General features: G+C 32.5%; 1 protein-coding gene across 1 annotated transcript; it reads right to left on the bottom strand.

The window, feature by feature from the left end:
- Positions 1-1,153: 1,153 nt before the first annotated feature.
- LOTGIDRAFT_169516 (hypothetical protein) lies at positions 1,154-12,044 on the bottom strand (the record flags this gene model as incomplete). Its single annotated transcript, XM_009067799.1, has 5 exons — positions 1,154-1,182; positions 2,849-2,993; positions 4,078-4,242; positions 8,202-8,303; positions 11,937-12,044. 5 exons carry the CDS (start codon positions 12,042-12,044, stop codon positions 1,154-1,156), a joined length of 549 nt encoding a protein of 182 aa, XP_009066047.1.
- Positions 12,045-14,381: the final 2,337 nt, after the last annotated feature.

Here is a 14,381-nt window from a genome sequence, read left to right on the forward strand (position 1 = left end):
CTCAAATTTCGACAGTGAGCTGTGAACATTATTCGACAGTGAGCTGTGAGCACAATTACTCTTGGCCTAGCAAAAAATTACCGTTATGAGACTAAGGTACACAAACTAAGGTACTAACGGTGCACGTATCCCTTTAACATATTGATTGCCAAACCTGTTGAATACTTTGTTTTCCTAATTTCCATTTGCCATTATCACATCCAACTTGTACAAGTTTCAAGCACTTGGTAATAGTATGTATGGACAATGTATAATTATTGCATACTGGGTATGACTAAAACTCCAAGTGCACAAAACTCTTGAGAAAACAAACTTCAAGATTTTCAAAGCTTTAATTTCCGACTACCAAATCATGACATCATCATTTCTTTATTGTTTGTGATTAAAGTGAGGTCATAATTTGTTTTTTTCTGCAATCACAGACATCAGTCTAATAATTTTGCAGAATGGAGCCAGGATAAAGCTATCACTATCAGTGTGTCTGATGCTTGTAAACAAAACAAAAGATTTGAATCTCTCTTCAATTTAAAGCAATCTTTAGAGTGAAAAGATACATGCAATCTTTAGAATAAGCAGCAGTTGAAATCCTGACAATTCCAACTCTGATCTTCTGGATACATACCAAAAATATTGTTGAGCATCAAACCAAAAATATTGTTGAGCATCAAACTAAAAATATTGTTGAGCATCAAACCAAATATATTGTTGAGCATCAAACCAAAAATATTGTTGAGCATCAAACTAAAAATATTGTTGAGCATCAAACCAAAAATATTGTTGAGCATCAAACTAAAAATATTGTTGAGCATCAAACCAAATATATTGTTGAGCATCAAACCAAAAATATTGTTGAGCATCAAACTAAAAATATTGTTGAGCATTTGAGAGACTTGATTGTTTGATAGGGCAAGTAAAATAGTGCTGTATGATGTTTAGTAATGGAATTGTTTCTTTTGTAAAAATTTTTCCGGGGGGGGGGGCCCATCCATATTTGGTTTTGCCGGATGTCCCCCCCCCCCTTGTCCCCTTGTAGCTACAGACCTGGAACTTTCTGATAATGATCAACATGAATCATACCAGCCGTGAAACAAACACAGACAAATTAAACCAAGAATGAAATTCATCCAAACTTGCTTGGAGATGGTTTTTAAGACTATTCCAGCCCTTGTTCTATGTCAAAAGCTAAAAATCAGAGAAAAATTGTCTGATCAGCACAAAAAAACGTTAGGCATTATCCTAACCTTCAAAACACGCCATGAAGAATCATGTTCATTATAGTTGAAAAGGAAGAAGATGGGACTATAATAGCACATTAACATTTGATAAAGAAATGTCAAGGACTTGTTGAATGTGTTGATAGTAAATATTATAAGTATTATATTTCTACTATCTCAAGTATTCAATCTGACAAATCTAAGGTAATTATTGATGGATCTTAGACAATTCAAGATAGGTAGAACAATCTGTAAAATACAACAATGACCCTAACAAAGCAGCAACCATTTCTGTTCTCCAAAGTCCAAAAAAAAAAAAAACAAGCCAGCTAAATGGGCTCAAATGAAATGAATGAAATGAAATGGAGTTTAAAGTCTGTTATTAACCTCTTAAGCTTATGTTAAATTATATAAGCTTACACCTTGTATGGATCTGTAGGAATTTCTGAAGGTAAGACCAATCTGTAAAATACAACAACGACCCTAACAAAGCAGCAACCATTTCTGTTTGCCAAAGTCCAAAAAATAAAGATAAGCCAGATAAATGGGCTCAAAGGAATTGAAATGAAATGGAGTTTTAAGTCTGTTATGAACCTTTATGAGGTTATGGAAAGATAGTAGGGACACACCTTGGAAAATACATAGTGTTCACAGCTCATCGTCAAAATTTGAGCCTTCAAATCCATGTGTATCCATAATTATTCACGTTTGAAAGTTAAAAATTCGACTCAAATTTTAGTGAGACTATGCCATATATAGAAAACACATAGACAGTGAAATTTCTAGTTTGAGGTATATTTGAAGGGATTATGCGATTTTCGTGCATTTTAGTACTTCTTGAAAAAATTAAAGCACAATAAAGACCCAAATCCATCCCCGAAAATGCTGACTGTTCCCCTTTAACCAATAAGTTAAGCTCCTAGATCTGTATTTCTACAGTAACCATGAGTGTATCATGAGTGCCTACTACAAGTCATATTAGGAAAATTCAAAGGAATTCAAAAGGGACTTACGAAATGATGGATAATACTAGAGAACAAAAAGGTCCCGTTACGAAAGTCTAGATATTATTACATCGGTCAAATATTCAGCTGAAACCAACAGGGATGACTATTAATTACTTTAATGGTATTGATTGGTATTGAAGTCACTAATTAATGAATTCTATTGCACGTTCAAGAAACAATCATTTTCTATTGCCAGTAATAACATTATCAGGTTTTATGTAACTGCTGGCTCATTGTTAAAATCAAATGCCAACAAGTCCATTAGCATTCTTTTATGAACAGTTGCAGGTCAATTATTAGAGTTTGATGTCATTTCCACTAGATCCAACTGATACATAAATGCTCTAGGTAAATTAAACCAGCACGATAATGTAAATTTGCATCAGAGTGGTTTCTATTTCACAGTGTAACATACCAAAATTAGAATCAAGTTTAGTACATGAAAGAGACATCACAAGCCAAAAGATTTGCATATATGCAACTTGATTGAAATCTAAGCGCCATATCTCTCAAAAGTAACGATACGTTGAAGCAACAAAGTGGATTCAATTTGGCCAAACATAATTACATAAGTCACATTGTACTTAACACCAAGTCATATTGTACCCGACACCAGTCACATTGTACCTGACACCAAGTCACATTGCACCTGACAGTCACATTGTACTGGACACTTGTCACATTGTGCCTGACACTGGTCACATTGTGCATGACACTGGTCACATTGTGCCTGACACTGGTCACATTGTGCCAGACACCAGTCACATTGTACCTGAAACTGAATCACATTGTACCTGACATTAGTCACATTGTACCTGACATTAGTCACATTGTACCAGGCAAAGGTCACACTGATTTGAACTTCGCATGACTTTGAATCATATTACGCTTGACACTGAGTCACACTAATATCTAACACTGAGCGAGACATTGAGTCACATTGTACCTGACATGTCCATGACAACTAGCTTACATCTTGTCAAAATCAATTAAGCATGTAAAATCTAAATAAAGATTGAAAGATGCCCCCTGTATATCTCTAAATCTAAATTGATCTCAACGGAAGTCATTTGTGTCTATCTCAATCAAAGAGATTTAGTTCTATTTAAGACTATAGAAGATTTTATAGAAACCTAGACCATTATCAAAGGAATACACCTACAACAAATTTTTTATACCGTTTGATATCTTTGTTGTTTGGTTTTTAATCATTAGAAAAGAATGATCAATATCAGTTTAGATATTATTGTTATGTATTTAACTGCATGTTAAAGTTACTACCTCTTAGAATGGACATAAAATTTTAAGTCTCAAACTTGACCAACAAGTGTATATATATTTATCAGTTGGACTTTCCAGATGACATGACTAAAGAATAGAATCTCTATATAACACGATATATATATTAAATAACGGAACACAATTTTATGGTATACTACTCCTTAGTCTTATTACACACGACGTTTCAACAATCAGGTGAAGATGGCAATGTAGATTGTTGAAACGTAGTGTGTAATAAAACTAAGGAGTAGTATACCATAAAATTGTGTTCCGTTATTTAATGAGATCTCTACCCCTAAATGTCGCTAAAGGATTATATATATATTAAAACTAAATAATTGTTGAAACACACTGCTTAGGTGTTTCAAAATTACTTGTTTTATGATTTATTACTTAGTTTTATGGATTTACTGGATTATAGAGGGATTCTGTATTGTTGTGACATATCCTTATCACTTCTCAGAATTCAAATCTAACATGTAGTTCTTCTACAATGTATTATCATTCTGAAAATGTTATAGATAGATGAAACTGAGCTCCATGATATTAACACAAATATAAATTATTTACGTTACCTTCTCATCCAGGGCTTTATGATGTTCAAATAATGACTTTAATGCTTTTAATACTTCCACCTCACTGGAGACACCAGCAGGAGATGTTGCTTGACGTTTAACAACAGTCATTCTTAATGATCTCTCGTGCCGGGATACTAAACACTCTAAATGTTCCAGTAATAACTGAAAAAAACAACATAGAGAAAAAATGAAATGAGATTGAAATGACGGTTCTTAATTGGACCGAAATAAATCAGAATTTAAATTGGCTTAACACTGATAGTTTCCCTACTGGCTGAAAGACCTTTGTTTTTTACCTTTCCATTATTAACTTCCTGTTTGAATATATAGCTACCAAAATCTTGACTTATTGTAGTAAGCTTACACTACAAGAGATGTGTCTTTTAATTTTGATTTTTCGCAAAAAGAAAAGAAATTTTGATATCTTTCTCTTTCGAATTAGATTTATCTAAATTTCCTTTGTGAGTGTTGCAACATTTCTTAAATAAAGAATTTTCAAAAACTTCAGTCACAGACCATCAATTAAAAGCTCAAAATCTTAAAGAAGCAGAGAATCTCCCATCTAAATTTCTAAAACTTTTGCTGGGTCAAATTGCTCCAAGTGCTACTGAAAGTAGCAGGACTCACTCTCCGTCAGACATTCTCCGGCAGAACACATTTAACACCTCTGTGGTCAAAGAGTATCTAATTGACTTTTCAAAACAGAAAAAACGTAAACAAATTTTGATGATATCTTTCAGTCCTTTGTGAGTATTGCAATATTCTTCGATGACCATCAATTAAAAGCTCAAAGCCTTAGAGAAGCAGAAAATTTCAGTCCAGAGAGAAGCTCCACGACTGAAAGTAGCAGCTCTCTCTGTCAGACATTCTCTGGGAGAACACCTTTAACACCTCTATGATCAGAGAGTACATTGACAAGGAAGCTATTTGAAATCTATTTCTTTTTGATGACATGTGAAAGAAGAATATGACTTAATAGGTTCCACCCCATTGTTATAAGAGTAAGGTGATTTAATTAAAGACAACTGTTTAATTGTAGAGTGATATAGAGTTTGAACAAAGATTGGTATAAGAATAATTATTGAAAACAAAACAGAATATTGATGGTAAATATTGATACTGTATATGTCATATAACATAATACAATAATACATGAACTTGGTTAATGAATATAATTTAAAGTGACACTACGTCATAGAATGAACATAAAATTTAAGTTATCAAGAATGGTCAATATGAGTATATATTCATCAGTAATATGACGTGGTGTCATAAAGTTACAACAGAATCCCTGTAAAATCGAAAATGGAAAATTCATATCACTAAGTAAGCTTAATTATTGAAAAACATTGAAAAAAATAATATTAAGCGTTTTTCAATGGTTAATTGCATAATTATTAAGTTTTTTGGATTTATCGGATTATATAAGGATCTTGTTATGTTATTTATGACACCAGGAATATCTACTGACGAATATGTGCTCTTATTGGCCAAGTTTAAAATTCTTAAATTTTATGTTCATTCTAAGACGTAGTATTCCTTTAATGCAGCCACATTCTTAGGGGTATCACTGTGGTCTGTCTGAATCAAGATTTTAAAAGGACATTCTTCATTTTTTGTAGGTCAAAATTTTTGAAAACTATACATAGCAATCTAGAGAAATGCATGTGCCTTTTTACGTTGAGTTTTGAAGGTGAGCTATGAACACTATTCTGATTAGCTTAGCTAAAACAATCCTGTTCATGAGACTAAGGTAGGATTAGTCAAAAAAAATGCGCATCTGTCTCTTTAAGATTCGCCACTTTAGATCTAGAAAATATTCCATATTCAATTGTTGCAAGCAAAAGTTACTTGCATTTAAAACTTTAATTTCTAGCTTGCGACAATGTGATGGATTTCCTTCATAGCACTTGAACTAAGACAATAAATCTCCAATATAAAGCTCTTCACATCACCAGTTTTTACAGTTATTCTTAAAAAGAACTTGTCAATTGTTTTCTAATGATTGTCTCTCGAGATTGCACTAGATGACTTGGGTTGGGACAAATAAAAATCAAGGCACTTATAACTAGTAATCATTAAAAAAGCAAGCTTGGTATATAGATATTACTTATTGATTAGGCTATATTGGCTGGTATTTACTGATTGTAATGAAGTCAAATGGAATATCTGTTATTACCTTGCTAATGGATTTTTAAATTGTTGCATAACTTACGGTTTGTATGACGAATATAGACTCTGGGTGAATATAGACTCAAATATCTAGAGTCTCAGGGCAAATAGAGACTCTCAATTATAGATTATTTGAGAAAATATATAATTTCAAATAAAAATTCTCTTGAAGAATATAGAGTATCGAATATAGACTTTCAGGGCACATATATACTCTCTAATATAGACTTCCTGGACAAATATAGACCTGAGTATATACTACCTGGCCAAATATAGACTCTCTGATATAGACTACCTAGACAAATATGGACTTTGAATATAGACTATCTTGACCAATAGAGATTCTGGACTAGAGACTATCTGTGCAAATATAGACTCTCTAATATAGACTACCTGGACAAATATAGACCATGAATATAGACTACCTGGCCAAATATAGAGCCTCTTGGCGAATATATACTCTCAAATATTGACTCTCTAGGTGAATATAGACTAATGTAAGGAGATATATAATATATAGCCAGTGTAATAGAACTTGACTTATTTTCAGGATTTAATGAAATTAACCGACTATAATCAATTTATAATTAAAACCAACATTATACTATAAGGCTATTGTTTATATTGATTCTGACCTATTTCTATTTTAGTATTTAGTACCTAGGTCAGTGATACTATGGTATGACTATTGTTCCAAATCAACCATGCACATTGTACTCAATCACCAATGTTTAATGATTAATAGAATCAACTTTTTTTTCTTGCTTACTGTCAATCAAATTCTTTTTAATTAATCAAGATCTATTGGATTTAAATATATTTTTATACACTGTCCATTTCATCATAACAAGCTGATATAACCTCCAAACACATAATTTATACAGGCAGGGTATGCTTACTCTTCTAGACACCTGATGCCACTTTTCATTATCAAGTACTTCTTGAGTGAGTAATATAATTCTTCATCTGATGCTTCCAATCTAATGACAGAATATTTCTAATTTCAGTGTAAACCATACTTTTTCAGTAAAAAAGTACAAAATGTCATATCTCCAGTTAGTCCTATTTAATACCTACATTGTCATAAAAAGTTGATTAAATCCACTGATTTGTTTTCTAAATTGGTTTACTTCATTCCAAGCACATAAAGTGTTTTTATAACATTTCAATCAGTGTAATAAAAAGTATATTAATTATAAATGAAGAAATAAATGGTGGGCCATAAAAATACCTTTGTATCAATATAATATCAATAACTCATTTTCATTTGGTTTCTGTTGGTAGTGATGATAAACAAAGCGTTTCTAGGCAGACATATTAAATCTCGAATTTTTTCTTCATGTATCACTTGAGCAACACCTAATGAAAACCTTCAAGATTTGAGCTAAACCTAACAATCCTATTCAAGTTCTTTAGGTCCATTGAAATGTGTTAATAAATAAGCCAAGTAATATCGATCCGAACCGCAAAACAGAACCCGAAATCCAAATAACACACTGTACTGGCATTAGTAGCAGCTAATGAAGTTTTCACATGAGGAAGTATATTAATCATAAGTCAGTAAGTATTTCATAATGAAAAGTGCTATCAGATGTTCTTTTTGAAATTCTTGAAAATGTCTTCCCATATATCAAACCTATGAGTTATGATAATTCATGGAATATATCTGATTACACAATTTAACCGATCTGTCATCAGAATTTTCCAATTCCATTCTCCTTGTCTTCAAATAACTCCACACATCAAAATACAAGTACAAAACAGGTTAATCTGGTATCATTTGAAAAGGTCATGCAAAATAAAGCCATCGAGCTGATTTTTCAATGCAATGAGAAAGAATTCTGAATCTACAGAAACTATGGATTACTCCATCAAAAAACAGAGACTAGCCTAGCTTAATTTTAATTGAACTGCCGAGTTGTTAATGTAAAAAAACATATTCCACTTACCCGAGTATTATTTCGTTCAGCCTTTAATTCTGATATCTCTTCTTCTCTTTCTAATAACTGATCACGAGCTTGATTTAATTCTTTGGTGACTGTTGCTAATTCCTGCAAAAAAACAAAATATTAAAACTTGATTAAATGAAACATTTCTTAAATCTTCATTAAAGGAATACTACCTCTTAGAATGGACTTGGTCAATATGATTATATATTCATCAGTTGGACTTTCCAGATGCCATGACTAAAGAATAGAATCTCTATATACCACGATATATCCGTTAAACTAAATAATTAATTAAACATGTTTCTTAGCGTGTTTCAAAATTACTTAGTTTAATGAATCATTACTTAGTTTTATAGATTTATTGGATTATAGAGAGATTCTGTCTTATAGTTAAGGTAATCCTAAGATGTAGTATACCTTTCTTTTAAGGGACAGAAGCACCATTTTTTTGACCAATCTCTTTTTTAGCAATATAAGCCAATCAAGAATAGTGTTCACAGCTTTAGCGATGAAATTTTAGCCTTCAAAGAATTATCTGCATTTGAATGTTAAAATGCGACTCGTACAAAAGACATAATATAGAAATAGTGAGTAAAATTTGTAGTTTGAAGTATTTTTAAAGGAACTATGTGATTTTCGTACAATTCTTGTACTTCTTACTTATTTTCAATATGCAGCATCTGTCCCTTGGTATCAGATTCAGTTTTCTATAATTTTTATGTGTAATCCACTGAAACTTGGCATTTTGTAACTTTAATATTTCAAAGTTCCTTAGATATCATTAGCAGTTTTTGAGAAAGTGATGTCATGAAACACTTAGTTTTAGTGGAATTGCAACAACCACAGACATCTGACTGAAATGACTGGAATTATGCAAATTGATGCTGTCAAACATAAAAAGTTGAGAACTTTCAATTGTTTTTTTTTTTAAACTAATATTTCATTGTCAATTTTCATTCAAAACATTAAATCTAAAAATCATTTGGTGTGAATTGAAAATGTAATAATGATGTCCGTATGAAAAATTAGAGAAATGAAAAGCCTTTAGAAACCTTTTTGAACAACCAATCAAAAGGGTGAAAGGCAAGTTTGCCAAGGACTAAATGCTTGTTGAAGTTCTTGTTCTGTCTATAGATGGTCACAAGCTAGTGTTACATTAACATCTTTCTCAATCCTAAGTCTGCCTACTGGTATGTAGTTTTGCAAAAACAGAAAGACTGATGAAGATAGTAAGTTAGAATGTCACCTATCAAAGAATAGTTCAGAATAAAAAGCTAAGAGAATACATGTGTAGACCGAAACATGTGTCTCTATTCCATCCTCTGATAGCTATTTGGACAGATGTCAGCCCGTGTAGAGACAGAAAAAATAGGCCCTGTTAAATCGGGACATTCCGCATCTCCCCTCAGATCTGAAAACCCAGGTATGTATGGAAAGATGAATATTTTTGTAATTCAGTCATACCATCTTTTCTCCCTACACAATTGATGTCTCCGCAGTTCCATCAAAGTCTTTTTTGGCAAAACTGATCTAGCATCAGCCATTTAAAACTGCATGCGCAGCCAACAGTTCAAAGGTCATAGTCACGTGATACTAACAAAACGAAAGTTACAGTGATGCCCAACACTAATTTACAATCAACTTAAAGGTAATTCAATATTATGTTTGAGAAAGCGAATCTTTGGAGGTGTGGAAAATCCCCTTTTAACAGGGTCTTTTTCTTCTGACTCTTCTCCAGCTGACAACTGTCAAAATATCCATTTGAGTTGAGGCTGGAATAGAGGCTGGAATAGAGGCAGATGTTTCGCACTAAATCAGATAGTGTTTTTCTTCAGGAGTGAAAAATGAAATTTTCCACGTCATATACATTGACTGTTTATAGTCAAAGAAGTATAGTGAGCATGAATAAGTTATAAGCCATAAAGTAATTATAAGTTGAAATTCCATGCCTAGGTGACAAAAGTCCTCTATCAGACAAACATCTTTCTTTCAAGTGATCTCATGGTCAACTTTCAAAGACTTTTATCTTGTGGCCATTTAAAGATAATGCTTAAGGACGTACATATCCAGCCTTTGATACAGGCCCATAATAAATGAAATGAGTGGACTTTTATGTCTTGACCTTCTGGACCTAATTAAGCTTATGAAACTGCCAATGTCATCCAGTGTCCAATGAGGGAAATTTTGTCAGTACAGCAGTATCAACCAGTATCAGTTTTTTATATATTTTAACTGTCGAGGGATCTTTAACGCTCACCGTCTGTAGCAAATTGGGCCTCGATTTTTGTTCCATTCTAACATAGCCCTTTTTATGTAAGCTCCTCTGTAAATGTCAGACTTGTATCATTGACACTAGGAAACTGGGTTAATGACTGCATAAAATCCAAAGGGCCATGGATGACACCAATATACGCTCCACATTTCATGTGGGTGTATAAAAACCTCTTGACAGAAGTCAACTAGAAAATAATGTTTGATGTGATTTGTTGCCTGCTAATTGGTCTAATTATGCTAAAGTCTGATAGAGTAGTGATAAATAGGTCTTTACTTTTGTTTTTCTAGATCTCTTGGCATATCAATCATCTCAAATTTTCAGTCACAGTTTTGGATGAGGCCATTTAAATGCGTGTGGTTGATTTCAAGAATTACAGATTATAAATGTCTTTTAGATTTAAATTCATTATTCAATGACTTATTTGTGTATAAGGTTTTTCACGATAATTGGTTTTATTACAATAGGAAACCATATTGACATGCCAGAACCTTGAATCAATCATGCTTTATCAAGCTTTTTTTTACCAGGTGTCAGAAAACAGACCTAGTGAAAAAATTATCAAAAAGCATGAAAGGTTGTCCTGAGGAGAGTCAGATATGATATGAAAGATTGTCCTGAGGAGAGTCAGATATGAAATGAAAGATTGTCCTGAGGAGAGTCAGATATGAAATGAAAGGTTGTCTAGATGAGAGTCAGATATGAAATGAAAGGTGTCCTGAGGAGAGTCAGATATGAAATGAAAGGTTGTCTAGATGAGAGTCAGATATGAAATGGAAGGTTGTCTAGATGAGAGTCAGATATGAAATGAAAGGTTGTCTAGATGAGAGTCAGGTATGATATGAAAGGTTGTCCTGATGAGAGTCAGATATGAAATGAAAGGTTGTCTAGATGAGAGTCAGATATGAAATGAAAGATTGTCCTGAGGAGAGTCAGATATGAAATGAAAGGTTGTCCTGAGGAGAGTCAGATATGAAATGAAAGGTTGTCTAGATGAGAGTCAGGTATGATATGAAAGGTTGTCTGATGAGAGTCAGATATGAAATGAAAGGTTGTCTAGATGAGAGTCAGATATGAAATGAAAGATTGTCCTGATGAGAGTCAGATATGAAATGAAAGATTGTCCTAGATGAGAGTCAGATATGAAATGAAAGATTGTCCTGAGGAGAGTCAGATATGAAATGAAAGGTTGTCCTGATGAGAGTCAGATATGAAATGAAAGGTTGTCTAGATGAGAGTCAGATATGAAATGAAAGGTTTTCCAGATGAGAGTGGATGGATCAATATCAATACCATGCAGTGAACAATCAGGTAAATTTAGCAAGGCTGTCTGGAATTGATATGCATCAAGCTTTATTGATGAAGATGAATAAAATCAAATCAAAATCTTGGTGTGATGGAGAGTTCAGTCTTGTTTAAATTTTCTAAAACCGTTGAAGGCAAGACTGTTCCTCATATCTTACCTGTATAAAGAATTTCAAATACTTATCATCCAAACTTTTTAAACGATATGCCACAAAATCCAATCCACGATATTGTAAATCTGTATATAAATTAAAACCGTTGGCCATTGAGTCTCCTAATTGTACACAAAACTAAGAAATCTGATAATGACTAAGATCGACATTTGGTTTAAAAAATTACACTTTGATATAGCTGTTCATTTAATCATGTTGACAAATTGAGAGAAAATAACAACAGGAAGGAATTGTTATCAACATAAATTTATAAAATTGTTTGACATTTAAAATCATCATGACTTCCAGTCTTCCTCCACATTTATCCTTTTCCACTCACAAAAAACATCTTTTTTTCCTCATGAAGCATTTTATAATAATTTCATCCAATTTAAACAATTTTAACTTTTTTTTTTTACATGACACACATTTTATCATTGCTTCACACCAATTACAAGTTCACACAATATATGACGTTTGTTACAGATAACTTCCCATCTGTAATTTAATTCTTTTATCTTAATCCAAAATATTTGGAATTCAAAATAATCCCTTTTAATCCAAGAACAATAATTTCCAAAGTTCTTCAAACTTTATTGGAATTTTATTTTTTCTCCAAACAACGGCACGACTGTTTGCCGATGATATAAAAAAAAAGTCCAGTTCCACAACCAAAATTTTGAGTGGCGAGTAATCACAAAAAATATTTTATAAATTTTCCGAATCCCAATCAATTTTAACCCCACAAGCAGAAAACTTAGTTGAAATTTTCAAAAATCAGATTCTGTTAACAACAATTCACTGCAATTTGCAACCATACTGATCTAATCCTCAATAAAACTGCCATAAACCACGGAGAAAATAAGCCTAAACCGTTTTCCAAGTGCTATTAAAACAAATAAATAAGAGCGTTTAAAAACAACCTTTCCATTAACGCTGGTACTTAGAAAATGTGTATGCTTTAGTAAGAGTTTGATAAGCTGACTGAGTAATCAATATCCTACTGTTTCAAGCTAATACATTGTACATGAAATTTTAACTCTAGTTCCGTTGATCACCATTGGGCTGTACCGTTTAACTAACGCCATAGAAACAATACACAAGTACAACCAATCAAATCATAAGCTGACAATATGATAGATTGAAAGCGTTGTAACAACTCAAGGTAAAGGAAGATATTTCTGGACAAGGCAAACTAATTAACTTTATCAATTATTAAGAAGAGTAGTAATATAGGAGACAACCATTCAATGATATATTGGAATTTGAACATCTCATTTCAAGGAGTGTTTGCTTGTAATTTCCGCTTATTGAAATTTTTTAAAGAGACAAATTTGCAAATTGGGGGATGATTTCAGCCTTGAATATATTTCAGGTAATTCCTTCAAAATATCTCAAACTAAGAATTTCTTTCCTATTTCTATAGATGTATTTTTTTTGTTAACAATATTTTATTTCATTAAGAAAATAGATTGGAGAACAGACTAATGTCTTTATAACTTCTCCCCGCAATAATGTATTTTTTATATTAGGCAGTGTCTCAAGAAAAGATGAAAAGTGGATAATTCTAGGTGAGCATGGATTTGAAGGCTCAAATTTCGACAGTGAGCTTTATAATCACTATAACTGATTGGCTTACCTAAAAAATTCCAGTTTCTGAGACTAAGGTACGATTGGTAAAAAAATAGCCAACATGTCCCTTTAAAGCTTCTTTTTTGAGCTTTGTATATAACATGGGTTGTCACCTTAGAATGAAAAGGTACCAAAAAATTGGTAATAAGATGTGCTTTTATTCCATGCATTTCATTCAGGAATTTTCTCTCTAAGGTCTAAAAGTGTACAAAAATGTATGTAGGTTCACAATTTTTTACTTCAAATTAATATCATTTATAATCTATTTCACAACAACTGGACACTGTGTCCATGGCAGATTCTTTGTTATGAAATAGTCACAAAGCAGAAGTAGAATTTACAGATAGTCACCCTTTAAAGGAACAGGTTCACCATCAACCAATTGTACCTTTGTCTAAGAAACAGATTTTTATTAGCTAAGCCAATCAGCAACAGATGGTCAAAGATCACTCGTCTTTTCTGTTATAGAAACAGAAAGTGAAATGCCTAGTTTGAAGGGATATATTTAGGGGATTTTTGTACATTTCTCCTACTTCTGAAGACGATTTACAAAAATTCAAAACCGAAATCAGCTCACAAGGGTCCCTTTAATGATTCTGTCATATCGGTTTGCAGTATCTATTTCTTTTAGTTCAAAATGAATGAAAGGTGTTCAGCCTGATATTACCAAATAAATCTTCAGAAGTTGGTATTAAGACAGTATAAAGTACTCTTGATACTATAATTAGCGGCAATTAATCCTATATTTAGTCTATCGGTACCATGCTATAGCCTCAGATTACATCTTAATAATAGAATCAATTAGTGACTGGACACCTC

Source organism: Lottia gigantea (genome assembly GCF_000327385.1).
Source record: "Lottia gigantea unplaced genomic scaffold LOTGIsca_86, whole genome shotgun sequence".
NCBI lineage: Eukaryota > Metazoa > Mollusca > Gastropoda > Lottiidae > Lottia > Lottia gigantea.